At 38.6% G+C, this 13,389-nt stretch overlaps 1 protein-coding gene across 1 annotated transcript; it reads right to left on the reverse strand.

Annotated features, from left to right (window-relative positions):
- Positions 1-5,259: 5,259 nt before the first annotated feature.
- Positions 5,260-11,630, reverse strand: LOC149832207 (protein CLAVATA3 INSENSITIVE RECEPTOR KINASE 1-like). The gene is made up of 11 exons (XM_090012384.1): positions 11,465-11,630; positions 11,150-11,282; positions 10,955-11,026; positions 10,632-10,775; positions 10,330-10,401; positions 10,184-10,243; positions 10,012-10,109; positions 9,749-9,898; positions 7,985-8,326; positions 6,553-6,944; positions 5,260-5,804 (listed from the first exon to the last, which is right to left on the reverse strand). The coding sequence occupies exons 1-11, from the start codon at positions 11,574-11,576 to the stop codon at positions 5,490-5,492; spliced, it is 1,890 nt and encodes a 629-aa protein (XP_089868510.1). The 5' UTR covers positions 11,577-11,630; the 3' UTR covers positions 5,260-5,489.
- Between the last annotated feature and the right edge of the window lie 1,759 nt (positions 11,631-13,389).

Raw genomic sequence — 13,389 nt, forward strand, 5'->3', positions numbered from 1 at the left:
TATTTCTTGCTCACCAAGCTTCACTACACTCCCATCACTACTTCGTTGCTTACTAAACCGACATTCCATATATTTTGTCTTACTTTTACTCAACTTAAAACCTCTTGCTTCCAATGTCTGTCTCCATACTTCTAACTTAGCATTAACCCCAGCTCTAGACTCATCAATCAAAACAATATAATCAGCAAACAACATACACCACGACACATTTTCTTGAATTGATCTCGTAAGCTCATCCATCACTATAGCAAATAAGAAAGGACTTAATGCAGATTCTTGATGTAACTCAACCGTTATAGGAAAAATTGGTTGTCACCCCTCTACACGTGCGGACATTGATTACTACTCCTTCGTACATATCTTTAATTATACTAATGTACTTGAGAGAAACACCTTTCTTCATCATTGTCCATCAGAGAACATCCCTAGGTACTCTATTGTATGCCTTCTTCAAATCAATAAAAACCATATGCAAATCTTTGTTCCTCTCTCTATATCTCTCAACAAGTTGTTTAAGAAGATGTATAGCTTTCATAGTTGATCTTTCAGGCATAAAACCAAATTGATTCTCTGATATCATGACAACCTTTCTCAACCTATACTCAATCACCCTCTCCCAAAGTTTCATAGTATGACTCATGAGTTTTATACCACGATAGTTTATGCAATCTTGTATATCACCCTTATTCTTATATAGAGGCACCATTACTTCCTCCACTCATTAGGCATCTTATTTCTCTGCCAAATCTTGTTAAAAAGATTTGTCAACCATTCTAAACCTTTCTCACCCAAGCATTTCCAAGCATCGATAGGTATACCATCTGGGTCAACTGTCCTTCTTGATTTCATTTTCTTCAAAGCCTATGCAATTTCTTTCTTTTGAATCTTGTGCATGAAGTCACAATTCATCTCATGAAAAGGAATGGAGAAGTCTCCAAGATCCTGAGCATGACTTCTATTAAATAATTTATCAAAATAATCTTTCCATCTCTCCTTAATCTCCTCATCTTTGACTAAAACCCTTTGCGTTTCATCTTTGATACATCTAACTATTCCCAGATCCCTCGATTTCCTATCTCTCATCTTTGCAAGCCTATGAATATCCTTCTCGCCCTCTTTGGTATCTAATTTGTCATAAACCTCCTTATATACATTATCCCTCGCGTTTCAAACTACTTTTTTAGCTTCCTTCTTTGCTATCATATACTTTTTTTTAAATTCTCATTATTGCAATTCTTACTTAGATTTCTATAACACTCTCTTTTAACCTTAATAACTAATTTGACATCATCGTTCCATCATGATGTATCCTAAACTAGCGGTGCACCGCCTTTAGACTCACCCAATACCTCCTTAGCCACCTTTCTCATGTCATTCGCTATCTTATTCCACATTAATTTTGAATCCTCCTCGAGACACCAATCTGCTTCCTTAACTACCTGCTCTACAAACATTTCTTGTTTAGCTCCTTTCAGTGCCCACCACTTAATTCTCGATTCTATCCTATGTATATCCCTTTTGCGATATTTTCTAATTCTAAGATCAATCTAAAATTAAGACTCTATGCTGTGTAGCTATACTCTCTCCCGGTATAACCTTACAATCGATGCAACAACCCCTATCTCTCTTTCTAAGTAGGAAAAAATCTATCTGACTCGTATTAACCCCGCTTTTAAATGTTACTAGGTGAGACTTCTTCTTCCTAAACCAAGTGTTTGCTAAGATCATATCATAGGACAAACCAAAATCTAAAATCCTTTATCCACTTTTGTTTATTTCTCCTATACCATAGTCTCCATGGATACTCTCAAATTCATCCCTACTAATGCCTACATGTCCATTAAGGTCACTGTCGATGAAAAGCTTTTCTCCATAAGATATCCCTTGTACTACTCCATCTAAATCTTCTCAAAATTGACGCTTAATGGAATCATCTAAACCTACTTGAGGTGCATAAACACTAATAATATTAATAATATTCGTACCTGATACTAATTTAATAAGTAAAATCCTATCACCCTTCCTACGAACCTCAACTACATCATCTATAAACTCACGACTAATAACAATCCCTACTCCATTCCTATTCCTATTTATTCCTGTATACCAAATCTTATATCCCCAAGGTTCTATCACTTTTACTTTCTCACCTACCCATTTGGTCTCTTGTAGAGATAAAATATCAATCTTTCTTCTACACATAACCTCTACTAACTCTACCAACTTACCAATTAAAGACCCTATGTTCCAAGTGGCTAACCATAATTTTATGGTCTTGAACTATCTTCTTTACCCCAACCCGTCCAACAAAGTGAGGGAACCCTTGCCTATTTGACACCACACCCGGGCGCCGGTGTGACGCGTCGCTTCTGGGCGACGACCTAGCAGCCCTTGCCTATTTATTACTGCCTCCGGGCCTATAGAGTACAATGCGTCGCTCAATAGGGAACACCCCAACAAAATTTTCATATTGGTTCATATTCATAGGGTGTGACTAAGTTTTTATGCTGGCTGTGATCACTGGCCTACCACAACCCTCTTCTTTTATCCGGGCTTGGGACCGGGAGTGTATAACTAAACAGTTATACACAGGCGGAGTTAAATAGTCCAGCCACAAAATGATGAAATAGTAACTTGGCTGAAAAAGTTACAAGATTCAAAGCAGAAGGAACCTACACCAGTGAAAGTGCAAAATAAAGCTAGAATCTTTCAGCATCCGACGCAATTGCCAACAAGCATAGTTGGTAAATAACGAAATGCACAGTATAAATTCCAAAATAGCAAGGTAGAAATCACTTGATATCTAATAAGAGTCCAACTTCAACTAGTGTTTCTATATTCATCCTCTAATGATGACACTAACACCAACTTAATTATCCCTAAAGCTAGTTAGTTAGTTTTTAAGATTATTCTAGCAAATCCAAATCCATAAACTATGCATTGTGATAGAAGGTGACACAAAAAAAGATAGAAGGTGGGGCAAAGTTATTATTCCCTGCAGACTCCACTAGAAAAAGTGCTGTAAGAGTTGGTAAGATTCAACTTAGAGAGCAGTGACTAACCAAAAAGTTTTCCCTGCTCTATTTTAAGTTTATAGCATTCATGAGACAGTACAAGCCAAACCAGTTGCGCCAATTTGAGCTTAAAACTGCTTTTCTTCACTCCAAACCACTTTTTACTTGAGTTTGAAGAAAGTATCCTTTTAGCGGATAGTGATCCAAAGAAAGGAAAATCACCCTCTCTCTCTCTCTATTGTTTAATGTATTTATAGCCACAAAATGGTGAAATAGTATGCAAACCAAAGGTACCAAGATAGAAAATTCATGAATCTTTCAATTTACTGATTGTGAGTAACGGACGTCAAAAGTGATATATTGTTATTCCTCGAATAGAAAAGCAGAAAGCACACTTGATATCTAGTAAGATTCCAACTTCAACTAGTGCCTATGCATTTACCCTCTAATGATGATGCTAACACTATCCCATTTATCTCCAAAAGTTAGTTAATTCAGTTTTAGGAAGATTATAGCAAATCCAAATCCATAAACCATTCATTGTGATAAGAAATAAGAAAAAGAAATTATTCCCTGTAGGCCATGCCGTGGAAAGCTGGGGCTTTTTTCGTGAAAACGCACAACATTCGATGCATTTTCGTGGGTCCCAACCTGCTGGGGCAGCCACATTCAGCAGAAAAGTCACAATGATTTTTTTGGCTAGAGAGATCAGATAAACTTGTTTGGAGTTTCATGAACTTAAGCACATTATGTGTGATGCCAAACAAACTCTAGCACGACCACAAGCATCCCAGAAACGTTAGATGACAAAGGCCTTGGTGTTAACCCTTGTTTTTTTTCTAATTTCCTTCTAGAAAAAATATAGTTAACCTTTGTGTTTTTTTTTCGAGGTAGAAGAACGTCAATTTGCCTTTCCTTTTTCTTTTATTTGCTGATCTTGTAAAACGACTCTCTCTCTCAGGGAGAATATGTTTATTCATGACCAATTATGGTGAAGTTTTTGATAACCCAGGAAAACTACCTCACTGGAGTCATTGGTGTAAAAAATGGTACATATACTAAAGCTGAGGCGTCATATACTTATAGGAACCGAGCTTAACTGAGTTCGAGTGCTTATTCAAGCTCGGTCTGTCTATCTATATTGTTCAAGTTCGAGCCGAGCTTAAACAGGTCAAGCCCGAGCCGAGCTTAGCTTAGCTAGCTCGGCTCCTATGTACAGCCTTACATAAGACAAGTGACTTCAATGATCATCAAATTATGAAGCCACCATCAGAGAAGTGACTTGACTGATTCAAACACAAAAGGGAAGCTCATTATCTAATGACAGCTGGGGTTGGTCATTTGTTGGCTGAATTCATGAAACTGCAAATTTAAGTAAACTACAGTTGCTCATACACAATAAAACTGCATTAACAATTAAATTCTCGATTCTGATATGCAAGTCAGGAGTGATACTAATAGCAAAACACAGCCCTACATCAGATAGCTAATAAAAAAAGTCCTGCATCAGATAAGCGACATTTAAATCATATCAGTGAGTCGTAAAAACACAGCCAATTATCATCAGATGACCAGCTTAAAGTTACATTGCAGTCAACTAGAGCATTTATAGGGATGTCAACATCCATGTCCAAATCTGGCTCCAGATCCAATTAGCATAAAATGTGGTGTGGGATTTGGTGATGCCAACGTACAATCCAAATCCAACCAATTATAGGCCTAATAGGTAGTCAGAAACGCCCCTTTTTTTCAGTTTGACAGGGAAAAGCCCAGCCCAGGCTGGAGACTAGGTCTGAATTCGGTTGTATCTCTAGAAAAAAAATCCATGTACGGATGCCACAACCTCATAAACAGTACCACTCGGCAAACGGCTGGTCTCGAACATGTCACAAGTGGTTACCACTATGTCAATGGACCGGATTTTATCTGATATCCGATCAAATCTAACTTCATTTAGTCAGATTAGTAGGATATGGATTGACCACATACAATCCAAATCCGAACCGTGGCTACCGCCATGCTGCTCCTTTGGCCAAAGGCAAGACTCCATGCAGGACTGGTCGTCAATGCCTTTCTCTTTATGAGAGATTGCTTTATTAACACAGTTTACATGTGGCTCATGTTTGAGCCACTTTTTGACCATTGGTATCCCTTTCTATCCAGAGTTTGCAGTGAGAGTCCGGACCCAATCTAATGTAAGCTTGCAATGCCAAATCTGACAATCCATAATTTAACCTCCAAGATAAACAATAAACTGCATGAGCAGATATCGAAATAGATTAGCCAATGTGTTAGCAAGTCAGTCCAAGTTCTTGTCAATCAAAACAAAATTTTTTATTTATAATTACAATAAGAGAAAAAAAGGAAACTAAGCTACACATAATATTACAGAAGAATATTGGCAATTGACATGAACATATGGGATTCATTGAAAAATGGATTTTGGAATTGTAAAACTTCAGACTGGAGAAATTATTATCTTGGTCCTGATAATTCCATAGCTTCCACAACCAACCATGATTCCTCTATGAATTCCAGCCGCCTGTGTTCCTCCTCAACCTTCTTGCTTCTCTGTGTCTCTACCTTCTGAGATGTCTCCCATCTCCCCGCCAATCCATCACCTTCCAACATCCTCAAGACCTCGGACATCTTAGGACGATGGGCAGGGTGGTATTGTGTACAGAGCAAAGCCACCTGAACCATCTCTTCTAACTCAATTCTGTCGAAGTTGTTCTTAAGATCTTTGTCAACCATTAGATTCAGCTTGTTCTCTTGGTGTAGTTTCTTCACCTGAAAACAATAAAATGCACCAGTAATCAATAGAAAGCCAATCGGTTGCCAGTACTCATCATATACGACCAATCATGTTAAAACAGTTCAAATCAAAGAAGCAATGGTGATCCAGCATCCTGGAGATCCCCATCAACTCCACAGACTATAGTGGTTAATGGAACTTAACTGGAGCAAAGGACAGCTACTGTCAGATAAAAACAGATGGAATCAGTGATCTGAAAAATTGAGCAGCAAACTCAGACTAATATCACAACTTTTAGGAAGCTGCAGAGGTTATCTTGAAGATCTTGATTCATTTGACTGCAGCATTTATATCTACACAATATAAACTGGCCAACATAACCTTCACAATGAACAGAGAACTCATAGGAAAAGCAGCGTGATGCAATATTCTAATACCCTTGCTATGTTCTTGGATGACAGCAATCAAAACAGTTGCAAGCATCAACAACTATGTGCCATGTTTAGCCCATAGTCAAACAGCATATAACTGGCTGTGTGAAGCCATGTTTAGCCCATTAATAGTAAGTATCTCATCCCATCAAGAGTGTGAGTATTTCAATAATAAGACTTCATGGACATTTTCTGTAAGCACATGAGCAGCCAAGCTCACATCACACAGACAAAATATTAATATGACCTTATAAGTTGATGGCTTTGCAATGTATATGCCTGGCCAAATGATATGGGCATGCTGGGTCATTTTTTGCAGGATCAGAAGAGACCTTACAGCCAAGAAACATACCCAGTCAAGCATGACACCTTTATCGCCTGCAACACGTCCAAAATCCAATGCTTTTTGTCCTGTAATCAGCTCCAGTAGAAATATCCCAAAGCCGAAAACATCTGTCTTCTCTGATGATTGGCCAGTAGATAGGTATTCTGGTGCTATATGTCCAACAGTTCCCCGAACAGCTGTTGTCACATGTGAATCCTGATGATCCAGCAGCTTTGCTAACCCGAAATCTCCAACTACAGCCTCAAAGTCCTCATCCAAGAGTATGTTTGCTGCTTTCACATCCCGATGAATTATTTTTGGGTCACACTGCTCATGCAAATACACTAATCCCCGTGCTGTCCCCAGAGCTACCCGCTTCCTGGTCGACCAATCTAATGCTGGCTTCCCATGAATATTATCTGTTAGACAATGAAGATTTAAAGAAATGGTAAGAGCTAAAACATCTCAAAAATGACTAGCCAAGCATGCATATGCATTAGCCAAGCAATCACCATCCCCATGTGGTTGTTGAGGGCATGGTGGGTTCAGAGGCTTCTGCACTCCCAAAAATGGAAGCCCACACCCTTCCAGCAGCTGGAGGTGGTGATAAAAAAGCTGCTGGCTATGGGAAAGAACCAAGACATGGATGCTCAGAAAGATCCATCACCAGAACATCATCTGGCTGCTGGGGTTCTACTCCAACGGAGAGATGAACCTGCTGGTGAATGTCTACATACCGAACGGAGCCTTGGGGACTTCCTCCATGGGATAAAAGGGAAGCACCTGAGGTGGGAGATGAGGTACAAGATTGCGGTGGAGGCCGCCAAGCCTGTTTGGGAGACAAACCCACTTTGAAATTCACGATGAGCTCCCAAACATCTTGTGGAGTTGGCAATACAACGAATCCAACTCCATGTTTTATGAATACATGGAAACCACTTTTCCCACCCAATGCAAGGCTCCCAAACATAGCCCAAAGAATGTTAGTCAAAAATGCCAAAATACCATCACAAACAGCATCTTTATATTTAGTAATATCATGATTGATCCCCTAACTGTTGTCCATCGCACAGATGGCGAAAATCAATGTAGTTCATTGCACCACACTGATGAGCTTTTTGCACCTCCATTTGTCAGACCTTGGAGGACCAAAGCATGACAGTAGCACACTCGACCCTCTTTTTCCCTTTTGTAGTGCCATGGCTCTTTTACAGACAGCAAAAATGCAGTAAACATCATTTGAAATTAGCACAGTTCAAAAGAGGCCACATGATGCTAGCATGCTAATTGCAGATTAAATATGCCTGTAGATGACTCAATATGCATGTCAATTTTCAGGAATACCTTTGGTATTTTCACAAATACTAAATATTAGATTTGAAGATAATGGTGTGACATCTAATGGCCTCCATCAACTGCTAGATGCAATTCAAGGACAGAACTCATTAAAATGTCTAACCTTTTAGTCTGGAAGCAACACTGCCATTGGGCATGTAAGGATATACAAGAATTCGTTCATTTAGAGTGGTGCAGAACCCACAGAGGTGCAATAGATTCCGGTGAATGGCCAGGCTGATCATCTCAACTTCCGTTTGAAATTGGACCTCTCCCCCAGCTGCATTGGTGTCTTTTAGCCTCTTCACAGCCACCAGAGTGCCATCCTGCAACAACCCCTTGTACACAATTCCAAAACCTCCTCTGCCCAAAATATTTTTTGAACTAAAATCACCAGTTGAAATCCGTAACTCCCTAAATGAATATCTCTTCAGATGCCCCAAGCATAACTCTGGGTTGTTTGGTTCTGAGACAAAACATCAGATGTTTTAGAAATGAATAGTTTGGTCCATCAGTAATCTACATATAATCCAGAAGATTTTGGACAGGTGATGCCTAAGGTATTACATGGTATTCAAGTTCAAACTATTTTAAAGAAAACACGAACATCAAAAGTCCCTTGTAACAATCATATTAATGAATCACTTACAATAATTACACTGACAAAATCCATTTCCAAGACATTCTCTGTCATCTTGCAGCTCCTCTGGTGATGTTTTATTTGTTAACTCATGTAGATTGTAAAATAATCCATTGAACTGCATTTTAGTCTGCCATGAACATTAAAATTTTGAATAGCCTTGAGTTCTTTCTTGTTGTTTTATACATAATCGTTAATATTTTTCAAGATTTCCCACGATATTCACATATTCAAAACATTGTTAGAATGAAAGCAACATCACAAGGGTGCTTCATCTTTTACCTGTTATGTTGTATTCACAGCCAATTTTAATTTATCTTTTTGGCTACTTATACATAACTCAGCCTCACAGATAATAATCATGATTATCCTAATAAATTTATTTCAGGCCACATGATTTCCCTTTTTTGACAGACAAGCTTGGGGATGGTGCCTGGGTCATAACAATTAATATCAGTAACAGTACTTTACCAGAAATCCTGGGTAGTGTCAGAAAAGAAACTTATACCACTGTTAAGATACAAATCTTCGCTAGCTTATCATACCACTAATTGGGCACAAAAATGCTCTGTAAGTTCTTTTCTTCATCATCCATAAGTTTGATAGCTATGGTATCATATGACCAATATAAAAAATGTCTTAAAAAGTATTTCAAAGAACAATGCCCCCAGAAATTTGTTAACTGCTTTAAATCAAGATCCACAACCTAACCATCCAATTGTCATGATCAAGACCAATGTAGAACTGGCTTTGTAATCTAATATTCCTTATTGTTAGAATTGGATCTCGTCATGAAAATTGGAGAACACCAAGTACATGGTTTCTGAAATTGAGGCTTCCTACTCATGAAAGGGAAAATTTCATGACAAAAATCACATATTCTACACTTTTTCAGACATTGCTACGATTGGCATTTTACCTGCTGACAAAGTCATCAACTTCAGCATGTTTTTATTAGTTCATTGGCCCCTGTATTTCATATTCAAAGATACACTCCCTCAGAAACTCTAACTTTCAGAATCTTTTTCACTTGAGCTTACTGTAAATAACAATGTAAATTGGAGCTATTTATGAATATGCCGCACATACTGGTTTTTATTTAAAATAATGCTCTTTCATTTAGTGCTATAGTTAAAAGCATCATTAAGTCTCTCCTAATAACGGGCTACACATAGCAGCATTATATGGACCTTTTAAGATTTCAGAATTGTCTCCCAAATAACTGAAAAATTAAAATCATAAGCATACCATTAACGTCAAAGAATATCTGCTTATTATGTCGATGCCGCCACCAAAGAAGTAATCCCACAGCAATGATAAGCATGCAGACAGAACCAACGCTTGAACCAAAAGCAATAGCTACTTTGCGTTTTCTAGACCCATTGGACTGTGATTCAGCTGAGCATTGAAATCAACATAAATTTTAGCATAGTTGCAAAATAAGAATGTCATTAGTCTCGTCAGAAAATATAATGATTACTCAAATGGACAAGTTCTCGAAATAAAATTACCATCACCGGGATCTGGAGGAAGGGAAACCGGCTCTTGAGATATTGTAGAACAGTTGTTTTTGGAACCAGATCCACAAATTAGAGGGTTGCCAACAACACTGAAGGAAACACAACAATAAAGCGGTAAGACTGCACACTAAAACGAGAATGTAAAGAATATGAATAACCTTACTTGAAAGTTCTAGCCGATATATTAGGTAGAGAACCACTCAGATTGTTGTAAGAAAGATCCCTGCATTCAGAAAATTAAAATGAATGAGACCCCCTTTTGTGCTTGAAACAATGGAAAAGAATTTAAGATCACTAACAGAAACGTACACAAGTGTTAGACCCTTGATGCTGGATAAGGATTCTGGACAATTTCCTGATAGACTGTTGTTATTCAATCGCCTAGCTTGGTCACAAATAAGAAATACAAGCATTAATCGGCTTCAATTACGCCATAAAAACATTCAAAGTTCACCATCAGAACATGCTTCTGAACCAAGAACTATACTCACATTATGCAACGCCAGAGAAATTACAGTTTACAAATGACGTGTGAAACTGAATTCACAGTCAGTTCAGTTCGATATTTTGCGATTTACAGAAAAATGAAGCTTGAGATTATCAAATCTTACAGATAGTTAAGGTTCTTTAGTTGACCCACTGAATCAGGTATTGGACCACTAAAGCGGTTGCCTGAGAGGTCCAGAGTTTGAAGCTTCTGTAACTTTCCTATGTCAGCTGGAATAGAGCCTGAAATGGCATTGTTTTGCAACAACCTATATAAATAAAAACCAACACTATCAACAACACAATGGCTTCCTCTTGTACATGTTTTCAACAAATTCTAGTCCTAAAACTATAACACCAAAAAAGGGAAAAAAAGCAAGAAAGCACACAAAATCACTTATTCTCCACACTAGAATAGCAAAAAGGGAAAAAACATTCTTCTACTCACACAGACTGCAAGTTGGTGAGGTTACCAATCCCTGGAGATAGTTTTCCAAATAAACTCTGACTGGGTAACCCCCTGCAGTATCCAACACAATAATTTTCCCAAAAAATAAATTCTTAATCCAAAATATATGTATCACAAATAAACATGCAGAGAGAGAGAGAGAGAGAGAGAGAGAGAGAGAGAGGTTTGTCTTACAGAGCAGACACAAAGCCATCAACAGAGCAGGTTACCATTCTCCAACTGCAAGGATCAACAGAATTTATGTCCCAGTTTTCCAAAACGTTATATGGGTCATTCAGCTCACTCTTCATAGCCATCAAAGCCACCACTGAAACGCCAAACACCCAAAAACAAATCACTAACTTAACATTTACCCACATTCCAAAGCAAAAACATCTCCAAATAAATTGAAACACAAATGCACAAACAAAAGAGTATCTCCCGATACAAAACCAAAACTCCCTTGAACTAAAAAACAGAAAAAAAAGAATACCAACACATTCACTTCACCTTCATAGTTGATGCCAGAGGGAGAGAGAGTAGCAAGACAGGTCGCCAAACATATCAATACCAGCAGCAGACATACTCTCCACCAGCTGCAAACTGCCATCCTTCCCATCATTACCCACTCAAAAACCTCACTCTCCACTCACCATTCTCTCCACAACACAAAACTCCCCACCAAAAAAAACCGAGAAAACCATATGCTATAAACTGAGCGACTTCATTCTGGTTCTTTCCCCAATACAATTCGCTGAGTCACTCCCTGCCCACTTTCAAGATTAGCCCAAATTCCCCACTAAGGTTGAAAAAGCCAAAAAGAATAATAATATGGAAGTTGGTCAAGGGGTTCCAGCATTGAATTCCTTGAGATTCGAGGTGGGTGATGGTGGGTCATTTCTGTTGTGTGGTTCACCAGATCCCCATATATTCCCTATGGGCATTTTCTTTCATTGATAATCTTTATTCTTTCACCCATTGTTTTCATTTTACATGGGGACATAGCTTTTTTACCTCCCTTCGCTTTGTCTAAAAGCACCAGAGAAGCAGAGGGGACGTACGCAGAGCCTTGGTAAGGTGCCAAAAGAGAAATAATATGGGTGTGACTTGTGAGAAGCGACATTGAGAAAAAACGCCCCTTAAGAGCACGTTTGGAAGCCAAAAATTTTTTGATAGGAAAGCGAAGTTTTTCAAAAGATTTTAAGATTTTTTTTTCTTGTTTAGTAGCATGAGAAAAACAAAATAAAAAAAATGAGAGGAGGATGGTGGTGGTGTATCTTCTCCATCATCGCTCTCCTTTGCAGGTACTCCTTGTACTCACACCTAGACACCACCCGTACTCCTTGTATCCGTGCCCGAACACCGCCTACATGGTCGGTGAAAGAGGATGGGCCGCAGGTCAGACCCATCCCGGTGGCCTACCACCATCTTCATGGCTGGCCACCGGCTAACGAGATTCTGTCCGTGTATCTCTCATGACCGATTGGTGATGGTGGTGTAAAAATAAATCTTCTTTTAGTAGGAAACATTCATTCACCCAGTGAAGAATGTTTTGAATAAAAAAATGTACTTTTAGAAAAAAATTGAAAAAAATGTTTCTCTCGTTTGAAAGGGTTGAAAAATCTGTATGGATTTTTCATTTTGCATCACTTTTCCTATATCTTTCTGGCTTTCAAACTTGCCCTTAGTATGTGAATCAATTTCCTGCTACTCTATATATAAATTTGGTACGAATTTGGTAGGGATGCAAGCGGGTTAGGCGTGTATAGACTGATACTGGTTAGCTGGAATTTGGACTCAGTCTTGGACTTGGATTAATAAAGCTTATTCCAAATCTAGATTGGATTAGCGTACACCACAATCAGTGTACATGAATAGCCCAAATCTTGTGGATTAAGCCAGAGTTGATTTGGAATTCAGATTCAGTAAGAATACTAAAACTGAATCCGCGTTCTCCTGTTAACCCGATATATGTGGTTATATTTATTGAATATGATTGATTGGATCAACCCAAACCTAGACCGTCAAGATACCTAAAAAATGGATGTAGTTATGAAGCCCATTGTCAAGTTTTATGTGGGCAATTTCATGAACTGCATTATCAATTTAAACGGAGTCAGGAGCTCATGTTTGGCTACTATCATCATAAGGTCTAGGGCTGTTAACGGGTAAGGTATCTGACCCATGAGGGTGCACCCAAACCCACCCAAATAACGAGAAACCAGATTCAGGTCCAGGTTTGCATTAGGTCTGATCGAGAAAATGGTAAAACCCAAACCTGGATCATATGATTTAAAGGGTATTTAGGATACCCTTTTACATGAAAATAGATAAGAAAACGCTCGCGGTGAGCAGGGTCAGAACAGATATCCACAAAAAATCGCTCAATTCCAACCCACATGTTACTCAGGTCAGGTTCGAGTTGGGCCAAGCAT

This window comes from Nuphar pumila, chromosome 7, assembly GCF_984573655.1.
Source record: "Nuphar pumila chromosome 7, dmNupPumi1.hap1.1, whole genome shotgun sequence".
In the NCBI taxonomy this organism is placed as follows: domain Eukaryota; kingdom Viridiplantae; phylum Streptophyta; class Magnoliopsida; order Nymphaeales; family Nymphaeaceae; genus Nuphar; species Nuphar pumila.